The 25,708-nt window shown below is 31.2% G+C and overlaps 1 protein-coding gene across 2 annotated transcripts; it reads right to left on the minus strand.

Annotated features, from left to right (window-relative positions):
- Window positions 1–4,195: 4,195 nt before the first annotated feature.
- Window positions 4,196–22,210, minus strand: LOC145242272 (uncharacterized). 2 transcript variants are annotated; one of them, XM_080105288.1, is made up of 2 exons: window positions 21,548–22,210; window positions 4,196–6,798 (listed from the first exon to the last, which is right to left on the minus strand). In XM_080105288.1, exon 2 carries the CDS (start codon window positions 6,227–6,229, stop codon window positions 5,387–5,389), a length of 843 nt encoding a protein of 280 aa, XP_079961414.1. In that variant the 5' UTR covers window positions 6,230–6,798; window positions 21,548–22,210; the 3' UTR covers window positions 4,196–5,386. The 2 variants fall into 2 exon arrangements, with proteins under 2 accessions (XP_079961414.1, XP_079961413.1); XM_080105287.1 differs by having other exon boundaries at window positions 21,539–22,210.
- Window positions 22,211–25,708: the final 3,498 nt, after the last annotated feature.

A 25,708-nucleotide genomic window follows, 5' to 3' on the forward strand; every position in this document is an offset into this window, starting at 1 on the left:
TGGTAGTAGCTATTCCTGTGGGTAGTGGTTTGGTTCGCTTGGTTTTCTTTGTTGAGAAGTTCGTTTTTTTCTTTATCAAATAAAACGCGCGTCTCGCTCAAAACAATTAATCTCAAAACGGTAGGGTCGCCATGCTTGTTCGTTCCAAGTCAGTCGGGCGCCAGTTTGTTGTGGACTTGTGGCATAGGAGGAAATGCGTGCTCCTCTCGCGTTCCGAGGGAAAATGAATTGTCTCGAGGAAGAAACGAACGACATGTTAAATTGAATTAAACGAACAGGAATGTCTTTGGTGAAAGAAACAAGTAAAAGAAAGGGTACCACACGTGGTTAGTTTTGCGTGCGTCTTTCGCTGTAAGCTGGTGAGAAAGAAAGTTTATAGCTTGGCGTGCGTCTCTCGTTAAGTGGTGAAGAGGAAAAGTTTATACCTTGGTGTGCGTCTCTCGTTAAGTGGTGAAGAGGGAAAGTTTATCTTTGTAGAGAAAGAGTCTGTGTGTGTATGAGTGCTTCATTCAACCTCATCCATTTCATTTAAATAACGGGGTCACCAAATTTGTAGGGGACTAGGATATATAAATACCCCAATCCCGTTACAAAATAATAATGAAACGAATGGGAATTGAAGGAAACAAAGACACAATTAATGGATAAGATAAATGTCGTTTATTTGCTGTTAAAAGAAATGAACATTTTTGTTATAACATGTCCGCGCGTGGGAAGAGAAATAAATGTTGTAGGAAAATTGAGAATGGTAGTCCAGCGTGTAGACAAAGGAGAGGATATCAGAGTTGTCATCAGTTAGTAGTCAGCGACGCGAAGGTGTTCTTAGTGGCCAGTAGTAGGTGGAAAGAGAAAGGGTGAGAAAGCCTTTAGCTCGTGCTCCATACATAGTAGGAAGTGGGCGTGAGGTGCGCGTGCGCGCGCCGAAACGGCGCGCGGCTTGTTCGCCCAACCTCTCTAGTTGAGAGTTGGTTCCAAAGAGAAAGAAACAGCTTATCACCTTGTTTTTATACTCGTTTCCAGAGTGTATTTTGCGCATGTGTATTTCCTTAGAAAGCGGAAGTGACGTCGTCCATGTGCGTGATCGTGTTCGCGTGTGTGAGTACATGTGTGTACGTAAGTGTGTGTGTGTATATATACGTGAATTTGAGTGTATGTACGCGAACGTGAATAAGTGTACATGTGTGGACGTGGGCGCGTATGTTTGTGTGCGCGTATGTATATGACAGCTTGAAATATGAATGTGTGTTTTGTGTGAGACTTGAAAAAGGCTCGTACAGGTCTAACTCATGAGATGTTCCCACCCAATGTCAAGTTTCTGCCCCTTATTTTAGACTGGCATAAATTAAGGAAACATGTTTGACCTGAAAATAAAAGAACTCTTCTTTTTCTTCCCTACCCCGAATTACCTTCCCTGTTTCTCTTTCCTTCTGGGAGACAGTAGTAGCAGCGATCGGCCATCTTTCTTTCCCTTGTTTTTTTTTGTTTTTTTTTTTTTTTTGCCGGCGCTCTTTTTAGCTGAATAAAGCTTTATACAAGCTATATAAATCTTCAGTCTCATTTCGTCATACATCTACACAACAATGTTTGTAGCAGCCGACACTCGCTACATCACAGGCAGGAACTACTTCTCTCGACGAGATTTGAAATCCATTTTCTCCCTGGCTTGTCCAATCACAAGCAGCTCTCTATCACATGATAGAGTATATAAAAGGCGAAATCTGAAACCATTAATCCTTTTTTTCTCACTGCTTGCCCAGCACTCCAGCAGTACACATCCCCTGGGGCTTTGGCCCCAGGCTGAACGTGAGTGCAACAATCTAGCTATGACTCTCTTCTAACTACCATTTATTTCCACACGAAATTTATTTATCATTTTACAGGACTACTCTCGTCGATACAACTCACACTCCCCCACAACAACACGCAAACACACAGAAGACTTTGCCCTTTCTTTCTCCTGTAATCGGCTTCCTTTGCCCCGAGAGACGGCGTTTCTCTTTCGAAGAACAGGGATCAACAATTCGTCTCTGTTGCTAATATGTCACTGCCATACAGAAGTGCCAATTTTCGTCCTAATAGTGTAGAACCACCAAAGTTTTTGTGTGTATGTGTTACATGATAGGGGAAAAAGAGGATGTCTCCTTGATTGAAAATTGGATGGTTATCTTCAGTCATTATATCTTGCTGGATTTTTTTATGGCACAGCCTTACGAATGCGTGAAATATATTGAATAAATCGACCCCTGTCTTTCAAAGCTTATAACTACACGGAAAATGTAATTCAACCCCTATTTTTTTTTTCAATTAAAGGAGCAAGGACCAAGGTTTCATTTAAAAAAAAAAACCCAAAAAACGTGTTTAAAAAAAAAGGTTAAATTTCTAAAAAAACTCTACTTTTTTGTTTTAAATTTAAATATATTATTTATTGATCTTTTATTTTCAATTTGTGATATATAAAACTTTGGTGTGTAAATTAATTACTTTTTAATAGACATTTCAAAATCGGAGGGGGGGCGTGAATTAAAAAAAAAAACGTTTGTCTAAAATTTAACATTGACCCTGAAAATATCGTAAAAATTAAATCAATAGAAAAATTTTGATAGATTTTTAAAGTTTAAATTTTTTTAAATACTTAGCTCGTAAAATTCAATTAATTTCATTACTGTTTTTAAAAATAATAATAATATTTCTATTGCTTTTTATACAACTTTAATAGTTTATTTTGGAAGTATAATCCATAAAGAAAATAAACAACCCACTGTTAAAAGAGAAATTACGAGTTTTTTTATATTTTATTCGCAGTTTCGTGTTAGGTGTGCCAAAAATTCACCTAAACTTCTGATACATCTATGGCACAGCCTGATCTTGTTTGTACTGGGGTCTCATTTGGCTGTTGGCTTCTTGCTTCCATCTAATATTCCTTGTTTATTTCTCTGTCTTGTGTAAGACTTTCTGTGTTTGAGTGATTGTAAGTGATTTCTGTTGGTTGTTACCGTGGGATGTTTGGCACAAAAACCGACGTTTGTGTTGGCATGGCTGTCTGTTTTTATTCTCAACTTTGTACAATCGGCCAGTCATTTATTTATTTATTTTTGTGGCTTCCTCGCACTCTTGGGTGAAGTTTTAGAAGCTAGACCCGAACATTATTGACCATGTGAGGTTTGTTCAGTTCTCTATCTCTCTCACTGTTTCATTTTCATTTTTTGTACCTTATCATATGAGTATGGCTAGTTGAGTTTTAGCAAAGGGGGTAATTTTCCGTTTCAATTTAAACAAGATGGACGCAATTTTTCACCTGCTAACACGATTAAAGTTGTTTTTTTTTCTTAATAATTCACTAATATAGTTAGTACCATTGATTTGTGCATCGGCCTAAAATCCTTTGTGTTGGCCAAATGTTGAGTCCTTCATTTAGTGTATTACAGAAGTTCAGTGGCCCAATAGTAGATTTTCTACAGAGACCTTTCGGTTCCGCATGAGGTACTTCTTTATTTCAATAACGTCTCTGCTGTACTGTTTGCTTGACTGTTTCCTAGGGATATTGTTTCATATGTGAATGCTCAATTTCTTTAAACTTTTTTAATGTGTCAGATGATAACTGTCTGCGAGAAAAGTGTCTGGTATCCCAAACTTGGCGAAATGGCCTCTAAGACAACTGATCATTGCATGTGAGGTTGAGTTGTTTAGTTGTCCACTTTAAAAAAATTGTTATAGTAGTTATCTGCAACAAGACATTCACTTCTATCCCATGAGAACATATCAGCAGTGACTCGCTGGTAGTTCTGTGATTATAAGAGGCATTGCTAGTTGACAATCTGCACAGATGACGAAGGTTTGTACACATTACTATATTTCAACAGAAATGCCTCGGCAGAACATTAGATCCCTCGCTGTTCTGAGGCAGGAATTTATGGGTTCAAGGTTTTCAGTGTCTTGGATCTGATCTCTGAAGGCCTGTGGTCTTAGATAGGGTACATTATCAAATTGTTCATTATGTCTCCTTATTATGAATGTATCCCGATCATCTGTCAACATCCTGATATACAGTCTCGACGTACGCACAATATAAACACCCTGAAATGTATACACACACACACACACACACACACACACACACAGATATACAGTTCGATATATATGCACACATGACTATCTAACACATTCAGCAAAGAAGTAGAAATTACAAAAAGTAAAACCATTTTTTAGAAAACTTTTATCTATCATTAACATAAATACATGTACAATCTTAATACTTTGTTTTAGTTAAACATTAAAAGTATGCAAGTCCATATATAATTTCATTATTCAAACAAATAAGACATTGAAAAAATAACACATGCTCACCTTGGGAAACATATTCCTTAAAAACTTATATTTCGACTGATTTTATTGAAATATTATTATTTCCTTAAATTGATCATCTGCAGATTTCTGTGTAGTGTATGGTTACAAGTTTAAGTCTAAATTATGCAATGAAAAAATTATGAAAAAATATTTCAATTAATGTGTTGTTTTAATCCAACCTCATGCAAATGAAAATGTAAAAATTAGTTTGTCTTTATATTGAAAAAAATTAATTCTTAAACAAAAAAGCAAAGAAGTAAAGGGCATTTTGCATAGTTTTACACCATAAAGAATTAAAACCTAAAGTATCTTTCATTGTAATATACTGACAATTCTGAGACGTAAATATCATTCATAAGATATAACAATAACCATGTCTTTTTTTAGAAACATCCAAATAAAATATAATTTATTATTTTCCTGTCTGTCTGCTTCATCTATTTATTGATTTGAAACAAGAAAGCAAATAAACCACTTCTTGTCTTCAATGGTTTTCATTGTCTTGCTAGTACATATTACAAAATATCAAACAAGTATTCCTTTTTAAATATTGTATAATTGTCATAAAAAGAAATATTGACATAAAAAATGGTTCAATTTATAAGTTCTTTTATTCAAACGCAATTCAAATCAAAATATAAAAATTGGTTCATTGTTACATTGAAAACAAGTTAATTTCGAAATTTCAAACAAATCAACAGGAGCCATTTTAGATAATTTACAACACAAATAATAAAAACTTAAGCTATTTTCCCAATGTAATATGTATGCTGTTTCTTTTTTGTAGCCAGTATATTTTTATTTATAAGAATTATTATAAATGTAATCATGTAATATGCATGTGTAATAACATTAAATGCTCATATATAAACGTAAAACATAAACTATGAAAATGTGTTACATGGGATGTTGAAAAAGTTTACAATAAGTATTCAATGTAAATATAATTTCACACACTTCAAAAAATAAAAGGGACTTCTCCAGTATATGTTTGTCTTTTTTTTTCCTGAGAATCCAAAGAAATTGATTAAATGAATTTATTCTAGAATTTGTAATTTTTAATTGAACTGAATAGCATTTGTTGGGATTCTTCACTCATATGAGTAAACATGTGCTTCTGTAAATCCCCTTTCTTTGCAAAGGATGCATCACAGACTTCACAAGAATAAGGTTTCCCATCAGTGTGGATGCCCATGTGTCTGATTAAATTTGGTTTACCTCTGAAGGCTGTGCCACATACTTCACAAGAATAAGGTTTCTCTCCAGTGTGGATACGCATATGCTTGCTTAAAGTTGGCTTCTGTGAAAATGCTGAACCACAGATTTCACAAGCAAAAGGTTTTTCCCCAGTATGAGTTCGGACGTGCCTCTTCAACTCAGCCTTTGTCTTAAACGAGTAGTTGCACACGTCACACACATGGCAAGAAGAAGGGTCAACTCCAGTGTGAATTGTGATATGCCTTGTTAAATCTGATTTTGTAGTGAACGATGAATCACATACTTGACAAGAATGAGGCTTCTCTGCAGTGTGGAAACGCATGTGTACTTTTAACGAAGAACTGTGGGCAAACGTAGATGTGCACACTTCACAAGAATAAGGTTTCTCACCAGTGTGGATACGCTTGTGTTCCTGTAACTTAGCGTTTGTTGTAAATGAAGATTTACATACATCGCAAGAAAAAGGTTTCTCACCAGTGTGTATTCGCATGTGTACACGCAGATACGGCTTATGTGCAAATGATGAACCACACACGTTGCAAGTAGGACGTTCATCCGCGGTGTGAGTTTGGGCGTGTTTCTTTAAATCAACCCTTTTCTTAAATGATAAGCTGCACACTTTGCAGGAGAGGCGAGAGAAAGGTTTTGCTTTAGTGAGTTTTGGCATGATTTCTTTTAGATTTAGTACTTTTTAATTAATGTGTAACATGTTTCAATCTTCTGTATGCATCACTGAAAAATAGTTTTCCGTAAAAAAAACTGAATAAATAAATGTTAAAGTGCATTTTCTTCTCCATTTAAGAGTTGTGTCTTAAACGTGGGTTTTGTTGTGAATGAATAAATCTGCTCTGTAGTGTACACTCACATTCCTCATTAAATGAGAATTTATTTAAATTATGAGCCATACACTTTACACTGAAAAGGTTGTATTTTTCTGTTTGTCTAGAATTCAGATGTTCATGTTTTACATTATAAAAGTCTCTTTAAATTAGAGTTTGTTGTAAATTTTAGCCACATACTTTATAATAAAACTGTTTTAAAGAACTTTTTTTTTTCACCAGTAAGAGAGTGTTTCTTTATAAATTTTTCTTTATGTTGTGTTTGTCTTGAGGTCAGTTTCTTGTTTCACATTAATTTATTGCCACTTGTAAATGAAAAGCTGATGGAAATGTTTATCTGCCTAATAAAGCATTCTATTCCATATGTGCTCGAGCGATTTCCTTGTCTTATTTTCACCTGAAATTAAGAAAATATTTTATTTAGCAAATCATACATTAATTAAAATAAAAAGCGTTATATTTACTTGACAGTGAAAGAAACTTCTAACCTTGATCCTCAGCTGCGAGAAAAACTATTGAACTATTCTTGTAAATTATGATTTGTAGATGGATATTAAATTTTATATATGACTGTTAAATTGATTAAAGAAATAAAAAACGAAATTTTCTCAACTAACAATATTTTTCAGATAAAAATATGAGATTCTTTTTGGCAGAGTTATTTCCTGAGTTTATCGTATCTAATTATATTCATCTCAGTTACATAATCAGTTTTGAAAAGTGGAAAACCACATTTTGATAAAACTGAAGTTATATAAAGGATATATTAGTCCTTAAAAAGAAACAACACTTCAAGTATGACTAAAAATGTTCATCCTCCATTATCAGAATGCTGGGAAAGCATAACACTCGGTGTGAAAAACTTAGAGAACCAAATAATATAGATAAAATAAGTACCTCAAAGAAATTAACTAAAATTTACTAAAACATAAAATATAATTGAAGAATATTCTTGTTAAAATTATGTAAGGTATACAAAAATGTTTTTTTTTCTTCAATCCACACACATTTAGTTTTCTTTGGAGATAAATATAATAAGAGACTTTTTATCAGAGTCCAAGAGCTGTTATATATCTATATATCTACAAGTAAAATGTCTGTGTCCTGATTGCTACCTTACTAATCAAACACACATTGGCCATGATTAATTTTTATAAAAGAGTGAGAATAAGATTGCTTATATTTCCATTAATTATAAATATTCTTCTCTCAAATACCAAGGATGGCTAAATTCTTTTTTAAAATGTAAAATTCTATGCCCAGGAGTTCAGCTGATTGTAGAATAAACAATAGCCTTCGGCCAGAAAATGTTTTGAATAATTACAGATTTCAATATAGTTCTACTATAATAGTCTTATTTTAAAAACCAAAACACTTGAATTCCTTAATATACCACCAATTCGTCCGGAAAGAATATCCTTTAATACAGTTTTAGAAACAATAACCTACACGATATATTTAAGAGTTTGGAGCAAATAAAATGATGAAAATCGTAATGCTATTAAACAGTGACTTCAGTAACATTTTTTTGTGAACCCTGTGTCATTAAAAGCTTGGTACCATGTTTGTATGAGTAATTTCGTTATAAAATTTAGAAAAAGAAAAACATCAATCTCACTTATTGGTGAACAAAACAAACTAGTTCATTCGGTTTTTGTTGTTTTAAAAATAAGACTTGAGCATGACGTGTATTGAACATATTTAAAAAATATTTTTTGTACACAAACTAATAAGTAAATAAATATTTTTATTATTTTCCTGTGTTAAAATGATAAGTCTACCTTGATTTCTCTTTTGCTAGCAGCATTTTTAATTAAACCTTCTCCCCTAAATATTAACCCCTTTTCAATGAAAGTAAACAATTTGACTTGACCACTCGGTTATAAGCCAGAAGTCTGCAGCAGCAGTCACTGTCAGCTGTTTACTATTTAATCAACAATAGTTTTTGTGAATTATGTTTAAAAATTTAATAAAAACTGTTAACAAAAAGTTTAACATTAATGTGGTTCTCTTATAAAATAGTGGCTCCTTCAAGACATATTAGTTAAAAAATATTCTCAACTTTTGAACTTTTGTATTAATAGAGCAGTTAGTACTCCGAATTCTGTTGACATTTTTCTATGTCTAAAATTAATATATATATATATATATATATAAGAATTACCCTACCACTAAATCTGGCTCACCTCCTAAAAGTAATGCATGCATGCAGCATCACTGCGTTTTTTTTTTTTCGTTTTTTTTTTTTTTTACAGCATCGGTGACCACAGCCCTCCAAATTGTAGAGCCATAGTAATCTCAGAAAGACAAAAAAAGATGGTGATTTCTCGTTGCTTTCCATCTTGATTTGGGGGTGTATCTCCCCCCTCCCTCTGTGAGTTAAATGTGCCGCCAGATACCAACCTCGAAATTTCTATGATCCCATGCGGTACATTCAGTGCCTAGCCTTCCCAAATGGTCACCTATTTGATACTGGTCAGGCTCATCATTGCTTAACTTCAGTGATCTGGTGAGAACTAGTGTGTCAATGTGATTGTGCCGAATTGCATCCACTTCAAAATAAAAATCCTTCCATATCGTAAATCCAAGTGGAAAGCACCATTGTACAACTGTCTTAAAACCACACCATCCAAAAACAACAAAACAAGACTGATCTCTTAAGGAACACACACGATTTGTCTCTCATAGAAAAATAAATTGACGTTAGAATAACTTAGAAACAATAGATTATTTTACATTATACTTATATATGCAACTAATCTCCCACTCTAAAATAATTCTTTGCACTTTTTTATTGTTTTCAGGATGTCCACACATAATTGCCCTAGCCCTACAACTAACCCAGCCTCCTCTTCCTCCTACAAAGACCCTCTTAAAACCACACATAATCGTCTTAAGAAACATAGAGGATTTATTTCTCATACAAAATAAAATTGGTTATATATCCTAAAACGTTACAATGCCCTTGAAATCTATGACTATTTTACATGAATTTTATATATATATATTATTGGGACGATTAATCGGAATTGGAATCGGGAATCCAAAAAATTGGAACTTTTTGGAGTATCACAATCAGTAGCGGAATCGGAAGAATGTGTGCCTATTTTCCGATGCCAAAAATGATTCTTTTAATTGGCTTTTTTATTTTATTTTATGCAAAGAAAATTCTTTCTACTGCTTATATTAATACTAAAATTCTTTTTACTTTTCCACTAAAATTCTTTCCACTGCTTATATTAATACTAAAATAATGAATATCTATTGATAAGTCATTAGTAAAATAAAATCGATAGTTCATCCTGCACAAATATATCTTTACGTTTGAGAAAACATGTGCATATTTTGCATATGTTTTTTTACAGTAATTGTGAAAAATAACAACTTTATGGTTAAATATTTAGATATTTTTAAACAATCGGAATTGGGAATTTAACACAGAATAGGTAATTGAATCGGAAAAAATATTGGAATCATCCCATCCCTAATATATATATATTCATTTGTGTTAAGTTTTTCAGTGTGTTCATATGTAATTACCTAAGGGAGAATCACATATTTGGGGAGAACAGGTGGAGGAGATTTAGCAGGTGTTAATCTACAATAATACCAAAAAAATCTTGCAATATATTTATTTCTAAAAAATCTTAATATTAGATTTCAGTTTTTTTTACAATTCAACTTTGAATTCTCTAACTTATTTTTTTTAATGGATACATGGGATTTTTATGGTCTATTTATGTGCATTTACTGCAGATTACTTAAAAACCATTCATTTCTGGAGATTTTCAGTATCCTATTAAAATTCCTTGCACAAAATACACTTACGAAAATCTTCATTGCTTTATCTTGTGTGTTCAGAAAGATATAACATTTTTACTTAAAAAGTAGTGTAAAAATGTGACAAAACACATATTCATAAAAAGGGAAAAATATCCAAATGTGCAAGGTAAACAAAAAATAGTTATAACTTCTTTATTTTTAGTCAGTATTTTTTAATTCTCAAAATCTATTTCCTAGATTATCAAGCTGTTTCTATGTATACCATTACTGAGATATCTTAAACCATTTTAATGTTTTCATATGTATTGCTAGTATAATGTATGGGTATTGATTTGGTTGTTTTGTGGCATTATCAACCCTGCATAATTTTATACAGAATCATTTTAGTAAAAGTTTTGTTTCAAGTTCTCTTTGTCTTCAAATAGTTATTCATGGTGTTTGGATTGGATGTTTCAGATGGAAAAATTGTTTCATTTTTAGCTTATTTTTTTTTACACAGGCATCACCACATTATCAAGGCCAAGAGGCCACTGAAGGATAAGGGTTAAAGAGTGTACAGTAGAAATTGGACAATATAGTAATCATTAGTAATGAAAATTCGGTAAATTTGATAACTTATATGGAACGGCTCATCAAGAACTTATTTACGTTAGACTTGAACACAACCATATTGTAGTCAGCCGAAAAGCAGGAAAACGGAAGACAATTCCACAGGCGTGCAGTTCTAAGAAAGAAGCTTCGTTCATGGAATCTACGTTTAGGTTTAGGCACAGATAAAGAGTGGGGGGAATTATTGATAGTGTTTTCAGCTAGATGAGTGTTTCTTGTGAAAGTTTGATGAGGGGGGACCATAGACTTAAGCTCAGTCGAACACTTTCCATGAAAGTAACGATACATTAGAGATAAACTCGCAACATCTCTTCTGTGAGATATAGGTTGCAGGAAAGAGAAAAGGACATATACGAGGCTACGAAGTCTATTTTGAACTCTATCAAGGCAGGAAAAGTCCTTTCTAGCAGCTTGGTATTCATTCATCCATCCAGCACAGCCCTAGCTGAGATTGAACTCATTACATGAGTTTGTAGTGTAATTCAAATCTTGTTGGTAGCTGAATACTTGATGCTTCGCCAGGGCTATCAAGAGTATTTTTTATCATGATGCCATCACTAGACGGGGTGCCTACCATGACTTAAGAGAGTCCCATCTACCCACGAGAAAAGGATATACGGCGCCAGTTTCTCAACCTAGTATTTTACCTCATAGCACATACAGCACCTCACCTTCCCAAACAGTCACCTATCTGGTGCTGGCCAGGATAAACATTGCTTAACTTTGGTGATCTGGTGAGAACCAGTGTGTCAACGTGATTGTGCAGCTTCGCAAAACATGACAGAGTTTTTGAAAGAAAAAGGAAAAATATAATAACATGAATATTGGGTGTATTTTAGGTTAGGAAACCAGCATCTTCAGAGCCTGATCTGGTAACAATGTGCTAATGTATGAAGATGGCTTGATAACGTATAGAAATTGATTGATAATGCATGGAGTGATATTGATAATGAATGTTGAAAAATACTGACAGCAATGTATCTTCATTTTCAACAAATTGAATTTAATCAAAACAAGTGAAGTATGCATGGTCCCTGTGAAGACACAGTGAACGAGGGAGAAAAAAATGACTAAGTTCAGCATTGCCCTTCCCTCTATTTAGCCTCAAAAATCCCTAGGAGACGTCAAATTCTGGTGAAAATGAACAAATGGTGAAGTTTTAGGCCTTAACATATGTAAATTTGAGTTCTGCACCATGCAAAAAAAGAAATGACTAAGTCCATCATTTGCCATCCCCCATTTAGCCCCCCAAAATCCCCAAGGCCTTAATATATTTAAATTTGAGTTCAGCACCATACAAAACTGCTAAATAGACATACACAGAAAATTTTGGACAAATATGGTAAAATAGTTCCAAAAATGGAGTGTTTTTATTAGCCCTAAAAGAGTCTCTGTGGCACACCCAAGAGTTAGCACGACGTATAGACAAAGAAAATTATATAGAAACCAGTTAGTTACAACTTTTCAGAAAGTTTTATAAAATTCCAAGACATCAGATTTTTTTAATAAACACAAAAGTGTCAATTTTAGCCATTTTAATCCGAAAGGCACCCATAGGGAAGCAACCAGAGTTTTCCCGGAAAATCCATTCCATTACTTTTTTACTCCTATCATGTTAAATGTTTGTGCAAAATTTCAAAAAATTCCAAGGCGTAGTTTTTGAGAAAGGTGCGGACAGACAAACGGACAAGGGTGAATTTACAGGTCTACTCTCTTTTTGTCAGGGGACCAAAAATGCTATGACAATTGGAGTTCAGTTAAATATAAAACAAAATGAAGAAAAAATCTTCTGCTTTGACCTTTCTTTTTTAAGTTGCAATGAATGGTTATAATTATATTTAAACAACCTTATAGAGAAAAAGCAGAAAACGTCTTTCCAGTCATGTTGGCAGTAGAAATGATAGACATTAGCTGATTAGCAGAGGACATTAAAACATGAACTTTATATAGACCTAACCGATTGCATAAAAATTGTTTTTCAAGTAAAATTATTGAAAATGTTCACTCCATGATTGTCTCAAAGTATTAAAAATTTTAAAGTATGTTTCCCATTTTGCTTTATTCCAATAACATGAATACATAACTCATAGCAGTGATGTGTCCAAAATCTATTTCTCTGCTTATATACCTGAGATAAAAGTGACAGACAAATCTTGTTTATATTTTTATTATTGATTCCTGTTTCCATTTTTGTCATCACGGGGATCAATCAATTCTATTTATGCAGAAGTGAATGATTCAAATGAGCACCCATGTCTAACAAATTGAATTTATGGTGAAATTTCAATTATAAAATTATTTCGATTATTAAAAAAAACTATATTAGAAAATAGTTAATTTGATAATCTTTATACTATAAAGAAGTCCATTTTTTTCCTGACGACTTTCAACACGATAGCAAAAAACTATAGCAAAACACTGAGGCAATTCTTATACAATTCTTTTGCACTCACCATATTCAGAATATGCTGCAGTATATTTTCATGCAAAAAGATACACATTTCATCATCGTTTACTATACATTTCCTTAGTATTGTCAAAAATTATTATAAAAAAATCTAGGAAAATAACCTTCAGTGAGAATTTAAAATCCATCAGTGAAATAAAACATTTTTAATCTAAAATTATGAAAAAATAAATAAAATCTTTGCATTAAAAAAGCCTCTATTTTTCACTTAGTTTTATATTTCAGACAATCAATGCTTTTACTGGGAAATGTATTTTTAAAAAATAATTTAATTTATAAAACCTTAGAAAACATTAATCTTTTAAATTAGTTTAATATTTCAAACCATAAATGATAAATCTAGAATAGTATATCTCTTTAAAATCTCATATATAAAGACAGAGAAAACATTAATCTTAAACATGTGCCGTTATTTTTATGTATATAACTAAACAGAACATTATTAAAATCTAGTAGGGGTTACTCAGTGTTGCCTAGATGATTTCTAATTTATTTATTTTAGCAAAAACAATTGGTTTCCTACTTTTGTCACATTAAATTTTACAAATCAAATATGCAAGAAAAATTAATCTTCTCTCACACACTTGGGTGCAGAGCCTCTTTCCATGCATGACATGTCACTACAACCATACAACTACAGTTATGCAAATGATAATGGAGCAGTTCCTCCAAGTGCTACCAAAGAGGGCTTGTGTACTATCAGTCATAAAGAGCAGCCAGAAACTGTCAAGAAACACCACCCCTTGACTAGAGAAATGTCCCATTGGGAAATATCTTTTCACTTCCTGCTGAACAGTGCACAAATGAGACCACTGAATGGTTCAAAATAGCAATTGAAGCACATGTTCTCACACGAAAATTCTACAGTAAACTCCACTCTCCCCAATGGTTTACTCTACTTGTGCAGCTGCCATTGCTCAAAGGCAGCAGGCATACCGCAGATTTAATTGACATAATTTCAGTACAAACAGACAAAAGTTTATAGAAGCTAGACTATAGTTATAAATCATGCAAAACTTGAAAATGGTGAATGTTTGTATTGCTGGAGCGTAAATAAGCATTTTTTCATATACAGTTTGTAAATCGAAATTTTTGCTGTTGTACAAAACATAATTTTTTGGGAATGGGATGTTTTGACATCGCGGTTTCGGATTCACTAATTTGGCTGAGCTGATTTGACAGTGTGGCCAATTCAGTAGAGGAACAATTCGTCATTGACCATGCTAGTCACATGAATAAGTTTGTAAATCGAAATTTTTTGCTGTTGTACAAAACATACAAATCCACTTGGATTTCATCAGATCCGACCAGAGTCATGGAAAAGAGGCAAAACCTAACAATTTGCACCATCCCTACAGTGCCTAGCACATCCTTAACTAGCAGAGAGGTGTCATGTGGAAATTCCATCCCCTAGTGTCGAGGCAACCAAAATCAGGGACCTCCCCTTTCATACAACTCTAAAGGCCCTAACAAGTCACATTTTTAAAAAAACTTTTACAACTTTTAAAAAGTTAAGAAAAACAAAATGAAAATATATCACTTGAACTGTCTTTAAGAAAAAACATGTTTTTGCAAAATTCTTTTTGGTTAATTTTTTTATAATTAATTTTTTAAGGATTAAAATCTAAAAAAAATATTTAAAATTTTTTTTAAATTAAGAAAAACAATATGAAAATATGATTTCGTTGACGACTGGATGTTGTCTATTTTCATGTTATGCTTTAAATAAACACGGTTCAAAGTCTTTAATGTTTATATCAATTGAACGGTTTTTTAAAGGAAAAATTATGTTTTTGCAAAACTTTTTGGTGAATTATTTTATAATTATTTTTTTTAAGTATTAAAAGTGTAAAATATTTTGAAGTTTTTTTTAATTAAGAAAAATAATATGAAAATATGATCTCGTTGTTGACACCTGAGTGTTGTTTGTTCTTGTGTTGTGTTTTTAATAAATAATTATTTTTAAGTTCTTTTTTTTAATCAAATTAATTTTTTCTTTTAATAATTTTTATTTCAATTTTATTAAAAAAAATAGCTTCGTTTACTGAATTAAAAAAAATATAAATAAAAAACTTTGACTATAATGACTAAGTGTTAATTTGATGCTAAATAGGCCACACGCTGAATTGGCTATGCCTGTTCGCTGATGCTGAATCATACAAAACCCTACTTTTTCATAACAGAATTGTGAAATAATATTTTGAAAATAAAATACAGCTTTCTAAAACAATTTGTGACTTTGGATATCGATTTTTGAGGGAAACATTTTTCTGCCAAGCAAATGTCACATGATAAAAATCAATCAATAAATGAAAAACCGTTAAGATCAAAGATGTGTAAAGAAGGCAATATAAAATTATTTATTTACACATGAAATATGCAGAAAAATATTTTTTTTAAATACGTAAATATTCTAGTATTATTGGCTTATTTCCTACATGATGCCATATTTGCTAGGACCAGCTTCTGTTCTAATGTAAAACTGTTAGTATATTTTTATTATTATTAATATGTAATATATAAACTTATTTTAACTCAAATGTTCAAACTGTCGTAATAATAATAATAATGATGATAATCCACTATATCAATATTTGAAAAAAATCTTAATTCACCATCATTAATCCAGAAAATGAAATATAATTTTAAAAAAAGGGTATTTAGCAGAGAAGCCAACAAACGACTATAACGAAAAAGTGAATATATAAAAGAAATAAATGCTATCGTAGCCAATAAAAGTTACTTTTATACCTACCTGGCTCATTTGTTTTGGTTTTCAAGTAGTTTTTATTGCTTTTATTTAATCTCAAAAATTCAGTTTTTCCGAATGGATTTGAAAAAAAAAATGTCTGCATTTTTTTCTTAGGAAGAAGCAAGCCTCGTTTTGCCTTGAAGATTTACAGGTGCTTTGAATTCTTTTGGTATGTTTTATGAGAATATCAAGCATAGTATAAACACTCCAACCCCCCATGTTAAGAACAGCTTTCAAAATAAACACCCCTAGCTTCCTCATGTTAAGAACGGCTTCCGAGGTTGGGAGAATTTATTCCTTAAACCATTCTTAAGACCAGGGAGGTTTGGGTGTTTATACTATGCTGGGTAATCTCATAAAAAAAAAAAATACCAAAAAATTAAAAGTAAACCTTAAAGTCAAAGCGAGGCTTGCTTCTTCCAAAGAAGATGCTGCAATTTTTTTTTAATCCGCTTGGAAAAACTGAATTTTTGAGATTAAGTAAAGAGCAATAAAAACTACTTGAAAACAAAAACTAATGAGTCAAGTAGGTATAAAATTTACTTTTATTCACTACGGTAACATGTATTTCTTGTATATATTTATTTTTTCATATAGTTGTTTGTTGGCTTCTCTGCTAAATTACCAAAAAAAAAAAAAAAATGAACTTAAATATAAAAAATAGATTGATTTCCTATTTTATTTACCAAAATAACTTAAGAGTGAAATGAATTTAGAAATTAGCCTCAAACAACTTTTACTTAAACCCTATTTTAGTAAAAATTAGTACATAATAATAATGGTTGATAACTACAGGAAACACATATATTAACCTAGTCGAGCATGGCTTATGTACATAGAAGGCCATTTCACTAAAGTCACGTAACCTGATGATGTTGTAGAATAAAGTATAGACACAGCCAAAAAATGGAAAAAAAAACTAGTTTTTTTTTTTTAAATAAATTAAAATCTATTAAAATCCATTATTCTTGAGCAACTTTTTTTCAAAAAGATAAAAGCCTGAATTTTATCATATGAAAAGCAGAATATTATAAAACTTTTTCTATTTTTAATCGAATTTAATATTATAATATACGTACCTGAATTTCAAATAATTCCAACTTTTTATATCACTCTATAGAGTGAAAAAAAATTTTTTTTTTTTTATAGTTTAAAATAAACTACCGAGGGCTTGATAATACAAAATAAACTTCATTTAACCATGTATATTTAACGTATGATTTGTCGATTAAATGAAGGGTTTAATTCTTTTTTTAGAAGATATATTTGTTGCCTACATAACCACCTAAGTTAAGCAATGAGGAGGCTGGTCAGTACCAGATGGGTGACCATTTTGAAATGCGAGGTGTCGTATGTAGTGAAAAAAACTCATATATCTAGCATCATGCTTGGTCTACCATAAGTGAATTAACAAGAAATTATCGTATTTTTAGCCAAATGGGCAATTATTTATCGATTTTTGTTTTTTGGTACCGATTCTTCAAAGCATTTCCTATCAAATGGTATATTAGCAATATTGGGCTCACTAAAAGAAAATTATTAATTTATTTTTCAAAGATTTAGGTACTTATGCAGATATTGATCCAGACATAACTCAGCGTTTGCTCGGCTTTTCCTGGAGCATGATGTCAACAGCCAGATAATGTTGAGCATTGCCGATGAAATAATAACAATGTAAAAAAAAGTAAAATTTTATACGTAGTAACATCAATAGAAAAAAAAGCAAAAAAAAACTACTGTAATTTTTAATTTTTATTATTATTTATCGTGAAAAAAAAGGTGTTTTTTGTCTCTATTAGTTTTTAAGCAATTTTTTTTTCTTTTGAAAGGTATTTTTTACGACCTACCCCAACGTAGTATAAACACCCCCAATTTCCCCATGTTAAGAAGGACTTTCAAAATAAACACCCTCTAACCTCAAAAGCCGTTCTTAACATGGGGAGGTGTTTATTCCGAAAGCATGGCATGTGAGGTTACATGGGGAGGTTACATTGGGGCAGTCAAGTCGAAAATCATTGTACGGCATTGTAATTGTCCCAGCTTTATGTTACCTCAGACAGCAGCAGAATCCGAGTTGTTGACATCATGTTCCAGGGAAAACTGAGCGAATGCTGATTTATGTCTGGATCAATATCTACATGAGTACCAAGATTTAATAGTGGTTTTCGCAAAAATAATGAAAATATATATATATATTTTTTTGCTAATCTGAAAGATAATAATTATTATTAACATATTCAACGAATTTCACATTTCAAAACACAAAAGATGAAAAATTAAATACATTCAAAATTCTTATTTTCAATCTTAAAATCTGATACACACTCAGTTGTTTTCTTTTTTGTTTATTTTATCTACAATCCTCCCCCTCCCCAAAATACAATATATTTTGTTCAGTTTTGTCTGATTATCTTAAGCATATTGGTACCCATAAATAAAGAAGGGTTTTTTTTAGGCAAATATATATATATATATATATATATATATATATATATATATATATATATCGATTATAAAAAAAAACTACACTATTATAAAGTTTATTCTTCACTTAATAATTGGTGAAAATTTCGTATTTATTGGATAATTACTTGATTTTTGGTAGATTTTTAAAGAGAGACTCTGTCCAAAAATATTTATTCCTTCCTTCCATTTTGGCCGAGCCTAATAATGTACAATGGCCAGGGTTAGGCGATAAGACAACTATTGTGAGGATTATTTAAAAACCGGTACACTTTTAAATTAAAGTTGAATACACTTAAAAAAAAATAAAAAAATAAAACTTCACTACAATATTTTCCGGGGAAAAAAATATTCCCTTTTAATTGCACATATCCAGGTATAAAATAATTCTTTATCTTTTGAAAAAAAAAAAAAAATGCACTCACTTTTGGAGTAGTTTTATAAATCTTTTGGCGATGTTTTTTGAGAATTGGAACAAAAAATAACAATACTCGTAACAGTCGTCTATTGCCTAACCGTAGTCATTGTACTTTATTCTGCGACGTCAGCAGTTCACGTGACTTGTGGATCAGTCTTCTTTTTATGTAGCCTTTATTCAAGTAGATTAATACGCATGTTTACTATAGATGCTTGTTTTATTATTATCGACATATTTCCTGCATGAATCCATATTTGCAAAGACGAGCTATTGGTAATAAGTATATGTACTAATTTAAAAACGGTACTTGTATAGTTTAATCAAGATATTAAAAAATGAAACTATCGAAAAAAGTTTAAATTGTAGGTACCTGTTACGGAATGAAGTTCTCTGAAAAAGAAAAGTTTCACTTAATTTCATCAAGTAGTTTTTTTTTTTTTTTTTTAGAGCGAAAAAAACAATTTGTTATGATACTGAGCAAAAGATTTGATTTTTAGGAAGAAAAGCTAGTATTAAAGATGGGGAGGGAGTGTCGGCGCTTTACATTGAGTTATCTCCTCGTGGCGTGTTCAAAAAAATCCAAAATGTCTATCTTCAATGTGCTGTCATAAAAACGTATGTTTCCGCTGTAAAAAAAAAAAAAAGAAAAAAAAACTACTTGATCAAATTAAGTGAAACTTTTTTTGAGATCTTCGGTCCAAAATGTACAATATAACCTTTTATTTTTATTTTTCGATATTTTCATTTTTTAATGTCTTGATTAAAATGTACAAGTGCCTTAAAAATTGTTAGGTTTTTTTTTTTTTTTCTATAAAAACAATATAAATTTGATTTCAACTTCCAAGCGCTCAGACGGTTGTAATCTAAAGATATATTGCCAATATCCCATTAAAAAAAAAAAAAAAACTTAATCGGACTATACTCTTAGTTTAAGAAAATTGGCATCCATGTTATCGCGCTGAAATAATAAGGTCATTATTTAGAAAGCCATTCTTAACATGGGAAGAGAAGGATGTTATGTAACTCTTATCTACTTTTACCCAAGAATTTAATAAACAAAAATACCGTAAGCATTGAATTTAACTTGCAAAATAGCGCGATAAAATAGATGCACAATTAAAATTAGGCACCGCCAAAAATGGCCACAAAATCAAGTTGTTGTTGTTTTTTAAAACTAAATTACATTTATTAAAATCCATTATTTCTGAGTAACTTTTTTTTTTCCAGAAAGATAAAACCCTGAATTTTATCATATAGAAAACAGAATAATGTAAAACTTTTTCTACTATTTTTAATTCAATTTTAAATGTTAAATTTTCCCAAAAAGTTACCAATTGACATTTTTTGTCTTGCACAAAAAACGTACTTAAATATTTAAAAAAAAGGGTTTTTGAAATAATTAATTTATTTATTTATTGTCTAACTAAGATTTAGGATGATTTTCTAAGAGAATATGCAAAAATATTATAATATAAGTACCTGAATTTCAAATAATTCCACTTATTCATATAGGTAACCAGATATTTCGCGTCGACGTAGAGTTCAGATCGACTCTGTTTACGTTTTCTTTTGATAAGAAGAAAACTATGGAAGACCAAACACGCCAAAAAAACTTATTTTTCAGTGACGAAAATTTCAATGTATTATTAAGCTGAGGCTGGCCAGTACCAGATGGGTGACTATTTGTATGAGTTTGGTTTTTAATGTGTACGTGTGTGGGGGCCAGGCTCCCCAAAATGGGGGGGGCGGGGGCAAATTAAAGCAGAATAAAAAAATTATTTCAGCGCGTTTGGTCCACCGTAGTCGACAGGCGGCAAACGTTTTCAAATGGGATCGAAAAAATGTTATTTTTAACACAAAGGGCACAATATTTATCAATTTTTTTTGTATCGATTCTTCAAAGCATGCCCTGTTTAATAATGGTCATGCATTATTCAGCTCGCTAAAAAAACATTGTTAATTTATTTATCAAAGATTTTAAAATGGCTTTTTTCATATAAATATAAAAAAAATTTTTTTTTGTTTTGTTTAACTTAAATTAATTATTTTACTTAACATATTCACCGAATTTCACACTTCAAAACTCAAAAGCGGGATAATTAAACACAATCGCAATTCTGATATTCAGACGTCAAAATAAGGTATGCAAACATTTTTTTTTTTAAATCTATAATTCTGCCTCTTACAACAACACAATATGTTGTGTTCACTTTCAGATGATTATTTTAAGCATATTTGTTCCCACTTCAAAACAAGGGGGGGTTGTAAGCAAATATATATATATATATATAAATATCGTTTATGAAAAATAAGTACACTGTTATAAAGTTCATTCTTCTTCTAATAATCGCTGAAAATTTCGTATTGATCGGATAATTACCTGATTTTTGGTAAATTTTTAAAAAGACGGTCCGTCAAAAAGCACTGACCTGCCCCCCCCCCAGTTTTGGCGGTGCCTAATTAAAATGTTATAATTTAAATAAATAAAACTTTAAAAAATAAATACATTTCTATTCCATTTAACCAAATAATTTACAGTGAAATGAATTCTGGAATAACTACAAAACAAATTACTTTTACTTAAAGTTTTAGTAAAAGAAACAACAACAAAAAAGAAATAATTTAATAAAATAATAAATACTTACATGTTTTACAAACTCTTGTGATATGCTGTCGATAAATTACAATGAACTCTTCTACTTAATAAGACAAGAAATTGGTTACACGGTGTAGAAGACACTTTGTCCCGTTTTCTGCACGAAATATTTATATTGTTTAGCGTGGAAATTAAAACTAATAAGAAAATTGAGAGCTTCTTTTTTTTTTTTTACTATAACTTCAAAATAATTTAAACTCCTTATTTTTTTTCAATGTTTCAGTTCAAAAGCAATGTTATCTCTTATATTATTGATCCAGTGAAATGTTACTGCCGTTTTTAAATTTTTGTTGTTGTCTTTTTTAATTGGAGACTGACAACCGCCTTTCATCGAAAAAACAAGAAAACAGTCCAGCATTATTGCTGCTGACTAACATTGATTTATCGACATTTTTAATTTCACTTCACAAAAATGGATGACGATTTGAACATTTTATTCTTGTATTATTGTTGGAGCAGAGGCATGCGTAGTAATGTTTATTTTCAACCTTTATACTTCAATTAATAAGAATGTAATTCATGAAACTGTTCCAAGGCATAAACAGACTTTATTCTAGAGCGTAAATCAAATCTAAAAAGGCCAACTGGGCAAACGAGAAGAGGGGAAATAACTCTATCAGACTCAATTACCTCCCTTTGGCCGATCAGCGTGCTCGTTGATGAAGTGATGATGATGCGCTTTAAACAGACAAAGAAGAAAGACATAAACATTCTGATATGTTACCCTTCCTACACAATATAGATAAAGACGCATATTAACCTTATTGATCATGGCCTATGTAAATAGAAGGCTGTTCCATTAAAGACATGTAATCTGCTGACGTTGCAGAATAAAGTACAATAGGTACCTCCATGGCGAAAACGTTAGTAGTACACATTTTAATAATGACGTCATCATTTCGTGTGTGTTGTGTTAATTTCTATGGATAAGCGTTCAAGTTTTCAAGTTATAATTATTAATGGAGAACTTTTCCTTTTTTTTGCGATGGATAAAAAATAATATAAAACTTACCTTTTGTAAAACAAGTACATTTTTATTAACGAACTACACAGACTAGAGTTAATAATATAAAATTAATTTAACGTCTTCTGTTGACACATGTATTTAAAAATAATGTTCTTTACAAGCCTCCGCACATTTTTGAAAAGAAAGCGTCAAACATAAAGACCGCCCTCTATCAATTTAAATAATAAAACGAATTTTTTAAGGTTGAATTTGGATTTACAATTTTTATTATCTCAATAGTCTTATATTTTTTTATATGAATATATTTTTTTATTATTGGAAACCTGTTATTAAAAAAATCCATTTAAACTTCATATCGCGTAATATTTGAATTTAATATCATTTAAAACTTTTTAAAAATAATTATTTTTTTAGAATTTTTTTTTTTTTTTTTTGTAATTCGAATAATTATATTACCGAGAAAAAAAATTATCCAGAAAGCGTTGTTTTTTTTTGTTTGTTTCTTTCACATAATATTGAATTTATGTCGAATTTTATTTACAACTTTGAGGTAAGTGAAACAAATAACAGGATTATATATATATATATATATATATATATATATATATATATATATATATATATATATATATATATATATATATATATATATTACTATTTTTTAATTATTTGATCTTTTCAGCTTTAAAAAATGTTGAAACTTTTATCAAACCACATTTATTTTGCTTAGTTTCCGGACCATTAAATATAAGGGGGTAGAACACCTAAAAAAAAAATATATATATATATATATATATATATATATTTCTCCTGATATATTTACGAAACCTACTTTTAATATGTAAGTTTATTTAATAATGATTGAATATCGAAAATTTCAGGAAACTATGATTATTTTTTTTATTTTTACTAGATTTTTAAAACATGGGTTAAAAAACGTCACTGCATAGGAACGTTGTTTTAAAGCGTCGATAATGTAAACACGATTTTTGTCTCGCATTTTCATTATTTTTGTATGCTGTAAAAATATTTTTAAAAATATAAACAGTTTATTTGAAGTTTTTTCTATTAAATCGTAAAAAGTTAGGGTGATAATATTAAATAACAATTACATTGTGTTACATATAAAACTGTGGCGCGCGTTGGAGGTACCTAAAGTACAATGGCCATGGTTAGGCGCAAGACAACTATTATGAGGATTATTTTAAAACGGTTGTATTTTTAAGTAATTACACTTTAAAATTATTTTTACTTTATTGTACTCTAGTCTATTCAATAGGTTACACGTCTGTAGTGAAACAGCCTTCTATTTATGTAGGCCACGCTTGACTAATATTATGTGTTTACCATTATATGTTGATACCATCTCCATTTCTTGTATCTGGTGCTACCAGATCAGGCTGCCTATTGGCTTTCTGAGACGAAATGCACCTACATCGATTTCTGTTTTTGTTTTCTATTCTATTTTGTAAAACTTTATTATGTTCTACAAAAACAAAACAAAATCAACAGCCCCTTCCCTTCCTTCCCCCCCCCCTTTCTTTTTCCTTCCCTACTTCCCGGTCCTGGATATGACCTTAAACTATATCTGATGGTGAGGTTTGCGGGCTTTGGGGAGCGTGGAGCCACCCTTTAATTGCCATTGCTCCCAGGTCCACTCTGACCCGGAGTGGTAGTACCTGTTAGGGTCCCAACTATGCGTTAAATAGAAAGAAAAAAAAATACATTCTATTAAAAAATTATTCTTCAAAATCTGGTCAGATTCCACTTGACCCAGTGGTCCTGGATATGACCTTAAACTATATCCGATGGTGAGGCCCCAGCTTGTGGGCTTTGGGGGAGTGTGGAGCCATCCTTTAATTGCCATTGCTCCCAGGTCCATTCTGACCCAGAGTGGTAGTTAGGGTCCGAACTATGGGTTAAATAGAAACTTTTTTGAAAAAAAAAAAAAAATATTCTATTAAAAACTTTTTCTTTAAAATCACTGGATCGGCATTAAATGACCTAGAAAGGGCTGATATGCCGTAAAACAAAAAACAATCAATCAATCAAAAAAACATTTCTTGTTTGATTTGCAAGGATCATAGTAAATAAGGGCTACACAATTTGATAAAGCAGGAGTTAATGATCAAGTTATCAAAACTATTTCAATCATTAGCCATTATTGGAATTATTAAGAAGTCACTAACGGAGTGCCTTGTTATTGGATGAAAAACAACCAACCACAAGCTTCCCCTTTAGATCCTCAACACCAACTCCACGAAAGAGTTTTTGTTTTTTTTTAATTCTCTACCTCTCTTGCTTGTCGGAGCCTTAAAGACCAGATGCGTCTGCCAGCTTTCTCCAAACACGCGTGAGGATTTTCGACAGCACACAAAAACTCAAGGCTCCCGTTTTTTTTTTTTTTTTTTTTTTCTTAACTCGGCCAAAGCTCCACAGGGAACAAACATCGTTAACAAGACGAATCCTACAGATAAGTTCTGCAAATCACGACTGCTTTTGCAAGGAAACATGCTTTCTTCCTCCTCTTTCCTATCAATAGAAGTTTTTTTCATAACAATTTTCGGGTTTGTATTACTGTACACATAGATTCGAAAAAGGTGTCAAAAATCAAATATATAACAAATAAATATTATCAAAGGCAAGATAAGTTACTTTTCTACCAAACTGGATACATTTTTTTGTGATTTTATTCAATGTAACATGTTTATTCAGCTCGAAAAACATGCAGTGTTTACTGATGTATTGGAAAATTCAAAATGGCGCCCGACATTCTCTTTAACATGGTAAGTTTGGGAAAAGGTGTTATAAATAATAAACTAGACAAAATGCTATTTAAAAAACACCGAATATATGTCAACTTATGTCACGGTAACATATAATGAGCGAATTTCTAACAGTATTTTGTCTAGTTTATTATTTATAACACCTTTTCCTGAACATCGTGTTAAAGAGAGTGTCGGGCGCCATTTTGAATTTTCCGATACATCGGTAAACACTGTATGCTTTTCGAACTGAATAAACATGTTACATTGAATAAAAACATGAAAAAATATATCCAGTTAGGTAGAAAAGTAACTTATCTTGCCTTTGATAACATTTATTTGTTATATATTTGTTTTGTTTTTTTTTTTGACAACTTTTTCGAATCTATGTGTATAGTAAAACAACCCCCAATTTTCATTTGTGTTA

Source organism: Euprymna scolopes, chromosome 21, assembly GCF_053919585.1.
Source record: "Euprymna scolopes isolate OS-2025 chromosome 21, ASM5391958v1, whole genome shotgun sequence".
Classification (NCBI taxonomy): domain Eukaryota; kingdom Metazoa; phylum Mollusca; class Cephalopoda; order Sepiida; family Sepiolidae; genus Euprymna; species Euprymna scolopes.